A 19,379-nucleotide genomic window follows, 5' to 3' on the forward strand; every position below is an offset into this window, starting at 1 on the left:
CCAACGCCAGTCACTAGACTAGCCTGACAGTTCTGTAAGCCTTTCTCAACCTAATTACACCACCCCACTGATTCCTCTTGGTCAGGGCAAGCTGGTGAGGGTAGGCATGACAGCCCTTGTCTTACAGAGAAGTAAACTGGGGCCAAGAAAGGTGAAGAAGTGATTTGCCCAAAGGCACACAGCTGGGTAACTATTGTCAATAGGGCCAGTGGAAAACATGAGTGTTCTGACCTCCCGGCCCAGGCACCAGGCTCGCCAGAATGTGCTGGTGTGGCTGGTGTCCATCCTGGCTAGTCAATGCTTGGGCACCTCCTTGGGTTAAATATCTAGAACATCACCCCGTAGACCTACCCTCAACAGCGTCCACTGCCCTTGGCTGCCCCCTGCCCCAAGCACCTGAGGTGGCCTAAGCGTAACTAGCTGGACATTCTGGTGAGGAGTTCCCATGGGGTGGGGGGAACAACTACCTTTGATGACAAAGGCCTCTGACAGCAGCCGCATCTGGTAGAGGGGCTTGTTCTCCACCGACATGTCGTCGATCCCGGCCCGTGCATACATGCTGATGGCGTCCCGGTACGAGCCTTCCATGTAGTGCAGCTTGCCCAGGATCAACATGGCTTCACACAGGTACTGTGGCTGAAAGACAAAGACTGCGTTAGCAGGCTCCTGCCCCAACCCCCACAGGTACCCAGGGACAAGCACTCCCTCTGAGCCACGAGTCATGCCCATTTGCCTAAGACCCTGCTGGAACACCACTCCCCTTTGGAAACCTTTCTGGACAATAGCAGATGCTGACAGCATCCCTTCTCCCCACACCCACAGTCCCTGGCTGACACCGTGGCTCTTAATGAAATTCTGGTATGAATCCCTGTTTCCTGGATGTGTGTCTCATGCCTCCAGCTAGACTCCAGGCAGCTTGCAGATGAAGAGCCCTGCTTTCTCTCTCCTGATGCCCCAAAGGCTCCAAGAGGCTCAGCCCTCAGGAGGTCAGGCACTTGTGCTGAGCTCAAGGGGGTGCCAGGGGCAAAGCCAAGAGTTGTGGGGTCTGAAGCTTGTACCATTTGGGGATCCTCTTTAAGAAAGCAAATGCAAAATTATAAATACCTAATTAGATATGTATTTATACCTAAAATAAAAGGCATTGGAAAGAGACTGTCCAGGTGAGAGGCCCTGAACCCGAAGGCCCTGGGGGAAGCCTCCAGCCCATGGCCACGGTGGGACCTTGCAGGGGAAAGGAATGGATGTCACCAGCATGGGACAAGAGAGAGAAGAAAGGGGGACCTGCTGGGCACTCCTGTCTTATCAGAAGTGGGGGAAAGTTCTCAGAAGCAAGGATGCCAAAAGTGTCTAAATTCAAACCTGCTTTCCCTCTCCTATTCAAGGGCTCTTGGGACTTCCCTTAGGGCCTGAGATCTGGTCTACCCTAGTCACCCCACCCCTAGATCAGGCACTGCTCACAGCCAGAGCTCCCAGGTGCTGACTAATGGGGGTAGCCAGCAGATCTGGGAGTCCTTGCCTTGGACTCTGGGCCGGCCCTGCTCCAAGCTCTCCCAGCACTGGAGGACTCCATTCCTGTGCTCAGTTGGCCAACATCCCATCGGGCCAGGCACCTCCCCTGATGCACAGGCATCTACTCTGTTCACAACGCTCCCACCCCTGCCTGGCCTCTGTCCTCGCAGGAAGGGGCTGCCCTTGTCTCCCTGAGGGAGGTAAGTGTCTGGGGAACCTGTACCACAGAGGAGGTCTCTGCCATACCCCACCATCTATTATTGTCCTCTAAGAAGCCAACAAGAAAACCCTGGTAGCATAGTGGTTAAGTGCTACAGTTGCTAACCAAAAGGTCAGCAGTTCAAATCCACCAGGCACTCCTTGGAAACCCTATGGGTGAGTTCTAGTCTTTTCTATTGGGTCGCTATGAGTTGGAATTGACTTGACAGCAACAGGTTTGTTTTGGTTTTTTGGTAAAAAGCCAACTAAGAGAAACAGAGCGTGGCAAAGCCAGGCTGCAAGGAAGCCAACTTCTCCTTTCGCACTGGTCTTTTTGGGTCTTGTAAATACACTTTCCTCTTCCTTTGCCCTGGCTCACACAGGTCCCGTACCTGGAACAGTCTCCCCTTCCCTTCGGCCTATCCAAATCCTCTTCCATACTCTGGCGTCCTGCTCAGGTCCACCACCTATGCTCCTCCAAGCCTGCCTGACTACCAGCAAGCTTCCTACTGCTGAATTCTTAAAAAAAAAAATGCCTACCAAATAGCCCACTTACTTGGCTCCCACAGGCCAGACTTTATACTCTAACTATTGATTAACTCTCCAATGCTGTATTTTTCAAGGACATTTGCTGATCTCCCCAAATAGGCCACCCACTCCCTGGGTCTGAACAACAGCTTTGTATCCTCAGAGGCACACCACCCACAGTCCCTACAAGCTGGGTAATGACGCTGCTTCCCCCCACTGGCTTCAAGCCAGGAGCACCTGTCCTCCCTGCTCGGGCCTCAGTTTCCTCACTCCATCACAGCGATGCTGAGTGCATTAGTAAGGCGAAGTCCAGAAAAGAACTTTGAACTCTTCCTGAGAAATAAGCTAGCTAAATACAAGGTATGAGTAATTATTATTATTACCCTCTTCTACTGCAAAGGAGGAAAGCACAGCTAAGCTCAGGACACATTTCAGGGCATGATGACAGTGTGATGGGCCAAGGACAGTTTATAGCAGAGCTTCCACCAGGTTCGGGAAAAATTAGGGACCATGCAGTTGACAGTTCATAAAGCTAAGTTTATACTATTGAAAAGGCTGCCCTATATCCTGAAAGTATAGCCATCTTGCTTTTTGGTCTTAAAATATTCTTTCTTTTATGGAATGATGCCAATAGGAGATGGTAATTTTGTAGTTGTTTTTGTTTTGTTTTGATTGTGCTTTAGGCGAAAGTTTACAGAGCAAGTTAGTTTCTCACTCAACAAATTGCTACAAAAATTGTTTTGTGACACTGGTTGCAATACCCACGACGTGTCAACACCCCCCCTTTCCCACCCCAAGTTCCCTGTGTCCATCCATTCATTTTCCTGTCCCTTTCTGGCTTCTCATCTTTACTTTTGGGCAGGCGTTGCCCATTTGGTCTCCTATACTTGATTGAACTAAGAAGTACATTCCTCACATGCGTTATTGTTTGTTTTATAGACCCGTCTAGTCTTTGGCTAAAAGGTGAACTTCAAGTTGTTTGTTTGTTTGCTTGCTTTTCTAATGCTCTTACTTGGCAAAATACAAAGCTGGCTACCCTCTGTGGGACCTGTGTACTTGAATTTGAAATGTTCTCGGTCGAGAAGGACGTTAAGCAGGAAGTTGGTCAGTTTGGGAAACTGTCGCTCTGTTGTGCGGATTGGGCCTGTCACCTATTCTTTTTGTGCCTCAGTGTCTCTGATAGTGAAAACAGAAGAACGGCCTCATGTGGAAACCCAGGTAAGAGGCCAGAACTTATGAGGAAATATTTCAGAGATGTAAAATGGGACCTATAAAAGCAGGAGTGTCACTGTCATTGTGAATTAACACAAGCTTCTTGGTCATTCTTCCCTCTCCAGTATTTTGGAAGGCAGTGCCAAGAATCGGCAAAGAGCATTAGAGCTTGGGATGTGGAGTCAAAAAGGCCTGGGTTCAAGTCCTGCACCTGCTACCATGGTGCTTGACTAAGGGACTTAACTGTCCCAGATCTGTTTCTTCACCTGGAAATGGGGTAAGGGTGGTGTCTTAGTCATCTAGTGCTGCTATAACAGAAATACTACAAGTGGATGGCTTCAACAAAAAAATTTTATTCTCTCACAGTCTCGGAGGCTAGAAGTCCAAATTCAGGGCACCTGCTCCAGGGGAAGGCTTTCTCTCTCTGTCAGCTCTGGGGGAAGGTCCTTGTCATCAATCTACCCCTGGTCTAGGAGCTGCTCAGTGAAGGACCCCAGAGGGCATGTGCTCTGCTCCTGGCACTATTTTCTTGGTAGTATAAGGTCCCTCTGTCTTTCTGCTTGCTTCTCTCTTTTATATGTCAAAAGAGATTGACTCAAAATACAATCTAATCTTGTAGATCGGGTCCTGCCTCATTAACATAACTGCCTCTAATCCTGCTTCATTAACATCATGAAACCAAAAAGGATTTACAACACGTCGGAAAATCATGACAAAATGCCAGACAATCACACAATACTGGGAATCATGGCCTAGTCAAGTTGATACACATTTTGAGGGGACACAATTCATTCCATAACAGGGGGTATCATCTCAGGTTCCTGTTAGGAACCAAAAAGACGCTGCAATGCCTGGCAGCCCCTGGGTAAAGGAGGTTATGACAAGTGACTCATTTTCACTGACTTCCACAGGACCTCAAAATCATCTAAATGGGTGTCCCAGGACCCACTTTCTCCTCATTCCATCTGAGCTACTCAGGATACTTGGGGATCCATAAAAGTTTTTATCCCCTGCCAAGAAAGATCACCCCCACATACATCTTGACCTTTGGTGGTAAGATAGGTAATCTCACAAACTACTTTTAACATTTTATTTTGCCTGATCAACACCAAGTTTTTTGCTCTGGTCTAGAAATAAATATATACATTGGGATAACAGTGGATTTCTCACTGTCATTGGTACCTATGTACGTCTTTGATCAATAAAACACGGGAAAACTTATATTTAATAAATGTGATGTGGTAGACAGAACAATTTTCAATACAATCCATGTGGGTACTATTCAGCCAATACAATGAATGAGGTACCGGCAAGGAGTAAGCACCAAGAGAAGGTTCTAAGTGAAGAATAGCAAGTTGTTGAACATGTCTCCTCTGGCTCTAACAAGAAAGGAAAGCTCTAAGCCTACATGTAGGCTTATAAATATACAGAAAAATGGGACCCACACCAAAGGGTAATGAATGCTTAGCTCTGGGGACGGAGGTAGGCATGGGGTTGGGGGTCACACATAAGACTTTTATTTTTTATTCAAACTACTTGTTTACTGGTTGAATTTTTTACAATAAACATACATCGCTTTTGTTATTTCAAAAACAATTTTTAAAAAATTGAATGTAGTCTACTAGGAAGAAAATAAAAGGGGGTCTTGATGGGAAAAAGCTTGGAACCCACCCATTGAGTTCAACCCTTTCATTTGGCAGATGAGGAACCGGAGAGGTCATGAGGTCAAAGGACGTGTGCAAGGTCAAGCAGCTATTTTAACCCAATGCAAACACCCAGAGCTACAATAATCCCTGTCGAGGAGCCTAAAACCAATAATCTTCCCTGAGCGGCACAAACAGTTAAGCGCTCGACTACTAGCCGAAAGGTTGGCAGTACAAACCCACCCACAGGCACCTAGGGAAAGGCCAGGTGATCTGCTTCGGGGAGGTCACAGTCATGAAAACCCCAGGGAGCACAGTTCTAACCTGCACACATGGGGTCACCATGAGTTGGAATTGACTCGATGGCAGCTGTTTTTTGTTTTTTTATTAATGCCTCTTTAGTACCTTGCATACAGTAGGTGCTCAACCAATACACGTGGACTTAAACTGGCTTGTCCTATTATTGAACTCTTTCCTTGTTAGCCAATTCTGCATGTGCCTGCTTCCAGCTAGATCAAAGTCTCACTGGGGTCTTATTTCCCTGTGACCCTCCAAGACGCCACAGGGCCAGGTACGCATTAGGTCAACCCAGCACCATCCAATAGATATCTACACATAAGTCACAAATGCAAACCACATATGCAACTTCAAATTTTCTAGCAGTCATATTAAAAATGATAGAAATACGAAAATTAATTTTAATAACGTGTTTTATTTAACCCAACATAGTCAAAGCTTTATCATTTCAACATGTAGTCAATACGGAAAATTATTGAGATATTTTACATTCTGTTTTATGCTAAGTCTTTGGAACCCAGTGTGTGTTTTATACTCACAGCGCATCTTAACTTGCTCTAGGCACATTTCAAGTGCTTAACAGCCACAAGTGGCTAGTGTCCACTGCACTGAACACCACAGAGTCAAGCCTTAAGGGGACTTGTTGTTCAAGTAACCAAATGGCCCAGGGAGGGCTTGATGGCAGATGGGAGGTCAGGGGAGGGCAGAGGAGGCCCAGGCTTGGAGGACTGAGGACTTACCAACAGGTTCCCGTGGCTAAGGATACTACTCAGAAAATTCTTGGCTTCATTCATCCTCGGCTCATTCTTCTCCAGCAAAGGGATGGAGTCTTTTACCTTGGCATGGTTCTCCTTCAAACACTGCTCTAGGAGGGCCTCAGCCAGGAGCAATTTCCCAAAGTCATCTGAAAGACATGTTGGGGTCAGAGTGCGGAATGAGGTCAGGGATCCTCTGAGCAAGGCAGATGTGGACAGCGGTATGTGCCCTGGTACCTACCAACCCTCTGGCCCTTCACGAATGACTCAGACCTGAGAAAATAAAGAAAGGCCCATTTTCCACAAACTTAGCCTGGAGAGAAAAAACATGGGCACTTTACCATGGTCACGTCACAAAAGTCCCTTTCGCATTTATTTTCTGGTTGGGGAGGCACAGTTCCCAGGACTTGGGACAAATTCCCAGAATTTCAGAATTTAAAACGAGGGAAAAAATCATACCCAGGCCCTGCTGCGGTAAGCCCAAGAAAGAATTCTCAAACTACTGAAGAGGGAAAACATATGAGGTGGGCAAATAATGCATTTTCACGTGTTCCTACTTTCTGTGTAACCACAGTCGTTTTTCTCCATTTTTAAGGTATTTTACAATGTCCCTGATAAGCTAGCAGCCTCTGGGTGGCCTCAAACCTCCAACGTTCCGGTTAGCACCAAGCGTGTTTAGCCGCTTGTACCACCCAGGGACTCCGCTGCTCAGTAGAAATACCCAATAAATATCAGTCCAATGAGTCAGATTCTTTCAACTACTGTACAAGGAAGCCATAAAGCTCAGGGAGTTAAATAACAACCCGCAAATGTCTCTAGGAATGCCTGCTTGGTCCCATCCTTTCCCAGTGCTGCTTCTGCTGCTAGGGCAGCATTCTCAGTCCACAGCCTTGCCAGGGACACCATTCACTCTCAGGATGTCCATCAACAGGGGAGTGATGTATAAAGTATGGCGTGTCACAAAAACGGATAGCATGTGGTCATAAAAATGGAACAGGATGGAATGAGGAAGGTATGTATGTGCTGCAATGGAATGAGGAGCTCCAGAATAAACTGATAAGAAAGCAAAGTGCACACCAGTGTAAATAATATGCCACTGTGTGTTTACGCCCGAAAGTTATGTGAAAGAATACACAAAGGTTGGATAACCTTGAGGGCGTACTGGGGAAGAAAAGAGAGCAGGGAGGCTGGTCACTCTTGACTCTGGCACCTTGGGAATTTTGAACGATGTGACTACATTACCTAATTAAAAAAAAAAAAAAAAAACACTAAATCAACCAGGAATGAAAGGCAATCTACTCTCCATTTCCAAATCTCAGCTAGGAGATGGCTGGGCTACTCGGCATTGGATGCCTAGCCCAAAGCAGCATTCCTGAGTTAGAACCTGGCTGTGTGACCCTGGGCAAGCTGCTTTCCCCTTCGAATTTATTTCGCATCTGTAAAACCAAGGGATAGGACACCAAAGGTTTAAAGAACTGACCCTAATCCTTCTCAAACTTTTCCAAAAAGCTGAAGTAGGAACACTTCTGAATTCACTCTATGAGGCCAGAATTACCCTGATAACAGAGCCAAAGATACAAGAAAACTACGAACCAACATTCTTTATGAACATACCATGTAGCCCCCTATTCACGACGCATTAGAGTTACAACAAACCGCACTTACAACCATCAGTTTTTTGTACATCTTATTGTTAGTAATTGGCATAGCAGTTAAGTGCTATGGCTGCTAACCAAAGGGTTGGCAGTTCGAATCCGCCAGGCGCTCCTTGGAAACTCTATGGGGCAGTTCTACTCCATCATATAGGGTCACTATGAGTCGGAATCAACTTGAGGGCACTGGGTTTGGGTATATTGTTAGTAATACGTGCTACATACAATGTTGCAATACATAATTTGCTGATGTTATCATTCTCAGATGTTCAAAGATTGCATTTATAAAGACACTGATAACAAAAGGCAATAATGGAAACTAAAAAAAATAAAGCAGGTATTTGACTTACATTAGAACCAACTTAAGATGAACTCGTCTGTCATGGATTGAATTGTGTCCCCCAAAAATATGTGTATCAATTTGACTGGTCCATGATTCCTAGTATTGTGTGATTGCCCACCATTTTGTCATCTGATGTGATTTCCTTATGTCTTGTAAATCCTATCTCTATGATGTTGGTGAGATGGAATTAGCGGCAGTTTTTATGTCAATGAGGCAGGACGCAAGCTACAAGATTGAATTGTGTCTTGAGCCAATCTCTTTTGAGATACAAAAGAGAGAAGTGAGCAGAGAGACATGGGGACTTCAAACCACCAAGAAAGCAGCGACAGAAGCAGAGTGTGTCCTTTGGACTCAGGGTTGCTGTACTGAGAAGCTCCTAGACCAATGGAAGATTGATGACAAGGACCTTCCTCCAGAACTGACAGAAAGAGAAAGCCTTTCCCTGGAGCTGGTGCCCCGCATTTGGACTTCTAGCCTATAAGACTGTGAGAGAATAAACTTTTGTTTGTTGAAGCTATCCACTTGTGGTATTTCTGTTATAGCAGCAATAAATAACTAAGACATCATAGAAACAGAACCCTGTCATAAATCAGGGACTACCTGTAGATGCAAAAGTCCTCAACAAACTACTAGCAAACCAAATCCAACACATATATTAAAAAGATTATACACCACGACCAAGGGGGATTTATCCCAGAAGCGCAAAGATGGTTCAATATAAGAAAATCAACATAATACACAGTCATAGAATGAAGGAAAAGAACCACAGGGCCATCTCATTGATGCAGAAAAGGGATTTGACAAGATACAATACTCTTTCACGATAAAAACACTCAACAAAATAGGAATCGAAGGGAAATTCCTCAACATGATAAAGTGCGTTTTTGAAAACCCACAGCAAACAACATACTAAATGGAGAAAGACTAGAAGCTTTCCCCTGAAAGATGAGGAACAAGACAAGAATGTCAATTCTCACCACTCCTACTCAACATTTTACTGGAGGTTCTCTTGTTGTTGTTGTTCTATGCCATCCAGTTGATTCCAACTCATACTGACCCTATAGAACTGAGCAGATCGGCCCCATAGGGTTTCCGAGGATGTAATCTTTACGGAAGCAGACTGCCACATCTTTCTCCCATGGAGTGGCTAGTTGGTTCAAACCACCCACCTTTGTTTAGCAGCTGAGTGATTAACCGCTGCATCACCAGGGCCCCTTAAAAAGCTACTGTTGTTGTTGTTAGGTGCCACTGAGTTGGTTCCAACTCAAATCAACTCTATGTCCAACAGAATGAAGCACTGCCCAGTCCTGTGCCATCCTCACAAGCTACTAGAGTTAATTCATGAATTCAGCAGTTAACAGGATACGAGAGCAACACACGAAAATCAGTTGTCTTTCTATATAAATCAGCAATAAACAATCTGAGACGTTAAGAAAAGATTTAAGACATTTAAGAAAACAATTCCGTTTATAACAGCATCTAAAAGAATAAATACCTAGGAAAAAATGTAACCAAGGGGATGAAAGACTTATACACTGAAAACTATAACACTGCTGAATGAAATTAAAGAAGACGTAAATGGAGAGACATCTGTGTTTATAGATTGGAATATTTAACATTGTTAAGATGTCAATATTACACAAAGCATCTACAGAGTCAATGCAATCTCTATCAAAATTCCAACAGTTTTTTTTTTTTTTTGCAGAAATGGAAAGGCTGATCCTCATATTCAAGGGGAATTGCAAGAGGCAATTTTTTTTAAAAGATGAACAAAGCAGGAGGACCAGAAGCAGGTTGGGGGAGAAAGGGGGAGTTAATGCTTAAGAAACACTTGAGTTTGTGTTAAGGGTGGTAAAAATTTTTAGAAACGGATAATGGGGATGGTCGCACAACACTGTGAACTTAATGTCACTGAACTGTACGTAAAAATGGATGAAATGGCAAATGTTTTGTTATTTAGATTTACACACACCCACCCCCCCCACCCCCCCCAACCCCCACGTAGGGTCAGAAGCCTGCGAGGACTCTGGCACCCTCAAGGCTGCCCCTTCTGAAGGACCGCGTCCCTCCAAGTCAGCCCCCTCACGCTCCACCTCCGGCCGGTCCCGCCCCTTCGCCGCCCGGTGAATCTGGCGGCGCAGCTCACGGGTGCGAGGCCGAGCCCGCTGCCAATCATCCGCCCGTCAAGCCCCGCCTCCGCCCGGTCCGCGCCAATCATCGGGCGTCAAGCTCTGTCTCCTCCCGGCCGGCAGGCAACCAGCCGCCCGCCGCGACGGAGCTCCTTGGCTCAGCTCCCTTCCAGGCCACGAGAAGCTAGCTTCCTTCCAGCCAGCTCAGTCGAGAAATTCTCCCCACCTTTCCTCAGAAGGAGAGTGGCTTGTAAACCCGTGTAACTCCAAGTGTGGTCCGGAGCTGGCGCGGGTCTGTGAATGTTTGTTATCCAACAATATGAATCCACAAATTTAGACTACACCTTTAGAAGCTCCATAATAACTTCACAGAATAATCTAGATCGGTCATTTTTCTAGAAATTAATTTTTATATGTAATTTATGAAAATATCACAGCACAACGGATTGCAAAAAAAAAAAAAAAAACTGATCCTTCACCCAGAGATTTTGAGAAGCACTGCTATAAACAAGAGTGCCTTTTACGGTGAAAAGGGGACTAATATTTGAGGGTCTAATATATGCCAGTCACTTTAATATATGTTGTTGTCAGGTACCACTGAGTCGATTCCAACTCATAGCGACCCCTGTGAAACAGAGTAGAAAATGCCCCATAGGGTTTTCATGGCTGTACTCTTTAAGGAAGCAGGTGGACTGGTCTTTCTCCCTTGGAGCCGCTGGGCAGGTTGGAACCACCAATCTCTCAGCCAAGCTAATCTGCACAGTCCTGAAGACAGATACCTTAGTTATCTTGCGCTGGTGTAACAGAAATACCACAAATGGACGGCTTTAGCAAGCGGAAATTTATTCTCTCACAGTTTAGGAGGCTAGAAGTCCAAAATCAGGGTCCCAGCTCCAGGGGAAGTTTTCTCTCTCTGTAGGTTCTGGGGGAAGGCCCTTGTCATCAGTCTTCCCCAATCTAGGAGCTTCTTAGTGCAGGGACCCTGAGTCAAAAGGACATGCTCTGCTCCCAGTGCTTCTTTCTTGGTGGTAGGAAGTCCCTCTCCTCTGTGCTAGCTTCTCCCTTTTATATCTCAAAAGAGATTGACTCAAGAAACAACCTAAATCTGTAGCTTGTCCTGCCTCATTAACAAAACTGCCTCTGTTCCTTCCTCATTAACATCATAAAACAAAACAAACAAACCTGTTGCTTTTATGACCCTATGCTACAGAGTAGAACCGCCCCATAGGGTTTCCAAGGAGCAGCTGGTGGATTCGAACTGCCAACCCATTGGTTGGCAGCTGAGCTCTTAATCACTGTGCCACCAGGACTCCCATTATCATCATTCCAAAAAACAACCAAACCCAGTGCCATCGAGTCGATTCCGACTCATAGCGACCCTATAGGACAGAGTATAATGGCGCCATAGAGTTTCCAAGGAGCACCTGGCGGATTCGAACTGCCAACCATTTGGTTAGCAGGCGTAGCACTTAACCACTACACCCCCAAGGTTTCCTATTATCATCATAGAGGTTAGGATTCACAACACATAGGGTAATTGCATTAGACCACAAAATGGCGGACAGTCACACAATACTGGGAGTCATGGCCTAGCTAAGTTGACACACATTGTGGGGGGACACAATTCAATCCATAACAGTAGGTACCATTCCCTTCTAATAGATGATAATAAAGATGGCATTTCCTGAGCACTGACTATGCACCAGGCACTAAGTGCTTTACTGATATAATCTCACTCAGATGAGAAAACAGACCTGAAATAACAAGGATACACTCAGTGAGGGGGTCTAGAATTTCAACCTGGGTCTGGGGGACCCAAGAGCCCCTTATCTCCCCATCACCTGTTCGACCACAACAGGATGGAGGTAACGGTGACACCTGAAAGAGCCAGAGGGGAGCCCTCCGCGTCTGCACAGACGGGAGGGTTGTGGAGGCATGGATCATCCACAACTCTTCCACATGGGACTCCGGAACCTCACACACACATGTGTGTGCATGTGAGTGATAGGCATGTGCATGCTTGCACCAGAACGTTACTATTCTACTCATGCTACCCATGGATGAAGCTGTCATGACCGATGGAGGGGCGAAGGTGTACGGAATTGTAAGGAATAGGCCCCTGGGAAGAAAAGTTTCTCTATCTAATCCATTCAATACTCATGCTATTAAAAGTTGACAGTAGAGGGAAATAATCACCGGCTTCAATCACCATCCAAAGCACCGGATAGCTGTATCTCAGTCAGCCCTGAACGCAATGTAATATCATTACTGTCTAATTGAAAAGAATAATCTGTCTCCCCTGAATCCCATGCAGAGCAGAGCTTCTGGCAGTTTAGAAATAAAGAACAGCCTAAGAGCTGTAAACAGTAGATTAAAAATTAATAGCAAAAAAAAAAAAAGTTACTACCAATTCCAAGGGTAGAGGTAAGAATTGTTCCCATTTTCACATACCTGTGAGTTTCAGACAATTTCATAACTAATATTTCAGGTCCTTGGCCTGAGCCTTTCTGTCCTCCCTGTTCACTTCTCTACTTGGTCTGTTTCTGTTTAGCGGACACTCGGTAGGTGCCAGGAATTCACTTTCTCTTCTTCCTGTGCCCAATTCTCCTTCCCCTTCCCCCACTTCTCTCTCTTTCTTTCCCCTCTTCTTTCCATTTCACTGTTCTCAACTGGCCAGTTTATGGAACTGAAAGACATTTTGGAATTAAAAGTTCTAGATTTCCAGTTGTTAAATAAAATCCAGTGGAAAGAGGCTTTCCTGTTCTTCTCCAAAACAAGGCAAAACAAGTTGCTTTTTTATCATCCTGTTTTCTAAAAACTACTTGCTACTCAGGTTTGGATAAAGTGCTCCAGCACCTCCCCTCCCAGGGTGTACTGGGGAGACCCTCCTGACAAACAGCAAACCAGACCCTTGGAGCCTGGGTGTGATTCTGGCACCCCGGGCTTCCTGCCCTCAGCAGAGGCCCAAACGGAATCAAGCACTTCATCGTCACCAAGGCTCCCTACCTCACCGAGTCAGAATCGACAGGACAGCAAAAGGTTTGGTTTGGGTTTTGGCAGTTACCTTCCTCAAAGCCCTCTCAGCTCCTACTCCTCTCCAGGTCCTCTCAGGACCCTAGACCACAGGGACCCCCTTCAAAGACACCTGCCTTCTCCCCAGGCCCCATATTTGGAGGGTGGTACTCCCCTCTCCACAGCCCTTTGCTTCATAATCTGAAGACCTGGGCCAGCCTGCCAGGCCAGGGTCTCCAACCAGGCCCTTCCCAACTAGGCCAAATGGGGGCACAGCGGTCTCTGCAGCTGCTCACCCCACAGGACAGCTGAGGCCTGGGACCTTCCAACCATGGTGAGAGGAGGAAGAGGCCAGAACTAGTCAGAGGCCACCTGTCCCCCACACACCCGTTCTAACTTAAACTAAAGAAATGCTCAGAACAACCTCTAGTTAAAAAAAAAAAAAAAACATTCAGTTCAAAGAAAATGAAAAAGATAGGGGGCAGGGACTACAGACTTGAGATGGATAGACGGAGGGATAGACAGAGGGACAGACTTGTGACAACAAACAAATGCCATGTGGGATCTTATTTGGATCCTAACAAACCAACTGTAAAATTTAACTGTTAGATTTTTGAGGGGTATGATCACGGTTCTGGAGTTATATTTTTAAAAAGAGTTCTTATTTAATAACCATGTACTAAAAAATTTAAAAGTGGGGTAGAAATGGGTGATAGCACAGCTCAAACAAGACTGTTCATGAGTTCCTATCATTGAAGCTGGGTGATGGGGACATGGGAATCACTCTTCTATGTTTCTGAAACTTTTCACAAAAAAGTTTTCTCTTCTTTTTAGCCATGTGGCTGGGCTCTTTGTTGTTAACATGAACAACCCTCCAACACAGCCAGTCACACTGCAGGGTTCCCCAGCTGCCACCCTAACCTAATCTGAACCGGATGTGAGTTTGAAAGAAAACTTACAAAGAGTAGCAACTGCCCTCCCCTTGGGGTGGGGGAGTACCCCCCAAACAGGAAAAGGGTGTGGGTATGCTACGCATCTCCTGACTCCCCACTCCCACCAGACCAGAAGAGGCCCCCACAGCTCTGACCTCACCTCCTGGCCCACCTGGAGTGGAGTCTGGGCTCCTGGAGCTATTGTTAGTTTCTGTAGGAAACCTCAGGGACACAGCCAGGCCTCAGGGTCTCAGTGGGGATCAACTGCCCCCTCAGCACCTTCCTTCCCCTCTCACAAATTATGGAGCTTTGAAGCTTCAGGTCACTGACCCAACACATCGGAGCTTTAAGAACCTCCTTCCTGGGCCACAGTGGGGGGTCAGCATCAACACCCCCAAACAAAGCAGGCTCTCAATCCCCAGAGTGATCAAGGAACCTCAAGGTTCCTCAAGTGATCAAGGAAGAGAGAACTGAAATAGCAGACAATCCAAAATACACCCCAAATGTGAGTTGGGGATGGTGTATCTGGATTCAACACAAAAAAAAGTAGGAGAAAATTCACTCACAGAGTTAAACCCAAAAGTGGGCAGGAGACATCCCACCGCCCCTAAACCTCCCTCCCTGTACCAGTCAGCTCCTACAGTTCACAGGCTCTGGGACCCCCACTCTGTTACAAGTGGACATGGAGGCAGGCACCCAAGCTGGGGTTACAGGCTCCACCACACAGCTCTCTGGGCCTTGGTGTCTCTATCCCCAAAATGGAGACAGTAACTCCTGGCCTCCTCACAGGGTTGTTTCTAATGGGAGACTAAAAAAAGACAGAGAAAGCACTTTATAAACTATAACTATACCAGCATTTCCAAACAGTATTCCACAGAATGTGGTCAAAGTAAGTTTGGAAAACGTGTTATTTATACCCTAACCTCACAACTGGACCAATAAGCAACATCATCATAAACAGAGAAATAATGAAGTTGCCAAGGACGTCATTTTACTTGGATCCATAGTCAACGCCCATGGAAACAGCAGTCAAGAAATCAAACAACGAATTTTGCTGCAAAAGACCTCCTTGAAGTGTTAAAAAGCAAAGATGTCACTTTGAGGACTAAGGTGTGCCTGATCCAAGCCACGGTGTTTTCAATCGCCTCATATGCATGCAAAAGCTGGACAATGAATAAGGAAGACCGAAGAAGAATTGATGCCTCTGAATTACGGTGCTGGCAAAGAATACTGAATAAAGCAGAAGAATGAACAAATCTGTCTTGGAACAAGTGCAGCCAGAAAGCTCCTGAGATTCGAGGATAGAGAGACTTCCTCTCACGTACTTTGATGGAGGGAGGGATCAGTCCCTGGAGAAGGACATCATGCTTGGTAGAGGATTAGCGAAAAAGAGGAAGACCTTTTACGAGATGGATCGACACAGTGGCTGCGACAATGGGCTCAAGCATAACAATGATCATGAGGATGGCACAGGACCGGGCAGTGTTTCGTTCTGTTGTACACAGGGTCGCTATGTGTCAGAACCAAATCGATGGCATCTAACAACAACACAACATACTCTAACCTGGCTTGAACATCACATGCAGGTGAGCACGATAAAGGCTCCAAGAAATACTGCAGTTAAAAAAAGTCTCTTAAGTGTTATTGAATCCATTACCTCCAAACTTAATGGCTCCTCAAACCTTTTCTTCTTGGGATACCTATTAACTGCTCAACCTACTTAAGACCCCTGAAGACAAGCTTAGGAAACACAGCCCGTCCTGTCTTGAGCCCAGTGTGTTTCTCTGTGGTGCCAGCCTCACTCAGATACCCATAGTTTACCCAGGCACCTATGCCCTCTGTGGATTAGTTCTCATTCCCACCCTCATCAGCCCCATCCCAGCACATCACCCCACAGAGAACAATGAGGGGATCCTGCAATTTATCCATTCTGCCCTAGAAGATTGGGGCTTACCAGCTTCTTCCAAATACGTGCCTTCAGCTCTGGCCATTAGTCCTCACTGCCATGTTGAGACCTGCTGCAAAGCCTCAAACGGATTGCCTGTCCTGCCACCTACGCTCCTCTCTGGCCAAACACACCCTGAGCTTCACAAACACCCACCAGGGGCCAGCCCACGCTCTGCTGCGTCCCTGAAGCCTTCTCCCCTTTTTCTGAGCTGCACAATCTAACAGACCACTGCCCTCTGACTACCTCTCTGCCTCCCCATCCATTTTGTCAGCTCTTCAAGAACAGGGATTTTGTGCCATACATCTCTGAGAGGTAGTGGTGCTAGTGGTTAAAAGAACGCACTCAGAAACCTGGGTTCGAATCTTGGTTCCAACACTTATTGGCTGGGAGATCAAGTTAACTTCTCTGTACCTCCATTTCCTTATCTATAAATTGGGGGAAACAAGAGTCCCTCCTCATGGGATTATTATGAGTAGTTATTGAGTTGATTAAAGTGCTTAGGACAGTGCCTGGCACACAGTGAGCACCAGGTAAGTGTTAGCTATTATAATTAATATTATTATCACTCTGTCCTTCCCACGGAGCCACAGGCTGAGCAGTCTTTACAAACTCCTTATATCTGTATTTATTTACACCCTGCTTCCTTCCATAAGGAAACCCTGGTGGCATAATGGTTAAGTGCTATGGCTGCTAACAGAAAGGTTAGGAGTTTGAATCTGCCAGGCACTCCTTGGGAACTCCACGGGGCAGTTCTACTCTGTCCTACAGGGTCTCTATGGGCCGGAATCAACTTGATGGCAGTGGGTTTGGTTTTTGGTTTTTCCTTCCATAAAAGGACCTCTGGTTGTGCAGTGAGTAAGCGCTCAGCTGCTAACCAAAAGGTCAGCAGTTCGAACCCACCAACTGCCCCATGGGAGAAAGAAAGATGAGGCAGTCTGCTTTCATAAAGATTTACATCTTTGGAAACCCTGGGGGGCATTTCTACCCTATAAGGTCACTATAAGCTGGAATGGAATCAAAGGCAAGGGTTTTTTGTTTGTTTGTTTCCTTCCACAAAGGCTCCGAAGTGGCTGTGCATATAGGGGGCGCAGGAAGGGCTCTGCGGGCTGGGCTGAAGGCCCCAGGAACAGGACTTGAAGTTGGAGGCTGGGGTGGGGTGTTCCCCACTGCTCCATCAAGGTGCTTTCCCGCCCCAGCACGAGAGCCCAGCCCAGCCAAACCAGCCCTACTGCTAAAGCCGCCAACTGCCAAAGCTGGATGGGTCCTGGGTTCGACCACAGATAAGGAAACTGAGGTCTGCCAGGCCTCTTCCCCACTTCTCCACCAACCCGCCCTGATACTCCGACAAACCCTACCCCTGTCCGCTTTCTTCTTACTTTGGGGAGAAGGGGGGAAGGCAAAGGGAGCCAGAAGGAAGCCAGGGAGTCATAGCCTTCACCTGACGGGAGTTCAGAGAACCTCCCCCAGACTCGGGGTGGGGGGACAGAGTTCAGCTCGTGCACCGATACGGGCAGGTGCCAGCATTTCACGGTAGACATTGTTACTAACACGAAGTCAGAATAGAAAGCCTATTTTCTCTTTACCCCAAAGCACCCAACCTGGTTGTGATTTTCTCCTGGGGCAGAATCTTCCTAACTACCCTGGCTGTGCCTAAAACTAGCACTGCAGGGAGGGTAATCCCGAAGGCAACCGTCGCCGGCCAGAGACAGTCAGGGCGCGCTTCCCGGAGGAGGCTGCACGTTTCGCGCGCTCGGTGCCTCTGAACCAGCCCCTTCCCTCACTCACCGCTATCCTGAGCAATGCACCTGGCGCTGGGGCTGCCTCGCCGGCTGCCTCCGCCGCCGGTCAGGACCAGCGTCTGCAGCTGCTGGACCAGCTCAGGCACGCGGTCCCAGTGGCCCTCCGCGCGGCAGCGCTCCAGTTCGCCCTCCACCTTCAGGTGGGCGCCGTGCGCGCCCTTCGCAGCCATCTTCGACCGGGCGCTGTCATGGGCGGAGCGGCAGAGAAGTGGAGACCGGGCCGGGGACGGCGTCCAGGCTGGGGCGCACACGCGGGCGGCGGGGTAGGCGGGGGCACAGGCGGCGGCTGGAGCCTGAGCGCCGGCGGAGGCCCGGACGGCGACGGGAAGCCACCAGCAGCAGCACCCAGCGCGCCTCCCGGCGCCTCTGGGCTGGGACTTCGGCTGCGCGGCCCGGGCGCGTCCAGTAGTAGCCTCCGCCTCTGCTGCAGCAGCTCCTCCCGCTGCTGCCGCCGCCGCTGCTGCAGCTGCTGCCACAGCCCCCGCCCCCGGCCTGGGCGCCGCCAGCTGCGGACCCGCCCCTGGCCGCCACCCCACCCCCGCCGGGGCGTGGCGCGACCTCGGCGAGCCGGGCGCGCGGGCGGCCAGCGCGGCCACAGCAGCCAGGCGCGCGACGAGCGCTCGCGGCCGCCCCGGCGCCCGCCCCGCGCCGCCGCAGCCGACTGGGCGCTTACTTTAATGCTGCGCGGAGCCCGGGCGCCGGGGGGCGCCTAGCTCCCCGCCCCCTCCCCATCCCATCGGGACTCTAGGCCCGGGAGACCCCCGCCCCGACAACCCAGCTTTGTGTGGTGGCCCCGTCACCACTGCACTTCCCAGCACGTCACAAATCCGGGGAGAGGCCTGCCGCTGCCAACTCAGAGAGCGACCTGCGGGGAGCCCGCCTGTCATGGCCCTCTCCCAGCAGGGACATGTGGCCCTTGCACGCCACCCCTGGGGTGCTCGGAGGAAAGTAGGCCTGTTTCCAGCCCCTCGACTTTGGACGCTCCCACCCTGACCACCCTGAGTCTTATTATTTTCTTTTAATTTTTTTTAACAGCAGGGTTCCTCCTTCCAACGTGACTCCCCACACTAACAGGCTGGCAGGCCCATGCGGAACCTCTGTTGCTCTGGATTTCTTAAAGGTTTTAAGCTCTTTCTAAGCTAGATGTTTTTCTGTTTCTTAATTCTGATGTTTAGAGTCAGTGACCAAAGTGTGTAAAGCGCTTATCAGGCCTTAGCTGAGCGCTGTAGGTTATCAAGAAGTTCAGAGAATTACAGACTTGGCCCGGGGGAAACCCGTTGCCATCGAGTCGACTGGAACTCATACTGACCCTATGGGACAGGGTAGAACCGCCCCATAGGCTGGTGGATTCAAACTGCAGTCCTTTTGGTTAGGAGCCGAGCTATTAACCACTACAGAGCAAGCCTAGGGGAAGGAGGCAGA

The 19,379-nt window shown here is 48.0% G+C and overlaps 1 protein-coding gene across 3 annotated transcripts in view; it reads right to left on the minus strand.

Moving 5' to 3' along the window:
- Positions 1-18,247, minus strand: part of TTC7A (tetratricopeptide repeat domain 7A) — a 158,811-nt gene extending 140,564 nt beyond the window's left edge. For 2 of the 3 annotated variants that reach the window (XM_023557263.2, XM_023557262.2), the window contains exons 1-2: positions 6,128-6,242; positions 468-636 (exon numbers count right to left, since the gene is read on the minus strand). In XM_023557263.2, the coding sequence (XP_023413031.2) occupies positions 468-554 (87 nt within the window). In that variant the 5' untranslated portion in view covers positions 555-636; positions 6,128-6,242. Of the gene's footprint in view, positions 1-467; positions 637-6,127; positions 6,292-17,943 lie in introns of those variants that run through there. The other variant, XM_064277131.1, reaches the window with a different exon arrangement.
- Positions 18,248-19,379: the final 1,132 nt, after the last annotated feature.

This window comes from Loxodonta africana, chromosome 26 (assembly GCF_030014295.1).
Source record: "Loxodonta africana isolate mLoxAfr1 chromosome 26, mLoxAfr1.hap2, whole genome shotgun sequence".
In the NCBI taxonomy this organism is placed as follows: Eukaryota; Metazoa; Chordata; class Mammalia; order Proboscidea; family Elephantidae; genus Loxodonta; species Loxodonta africana.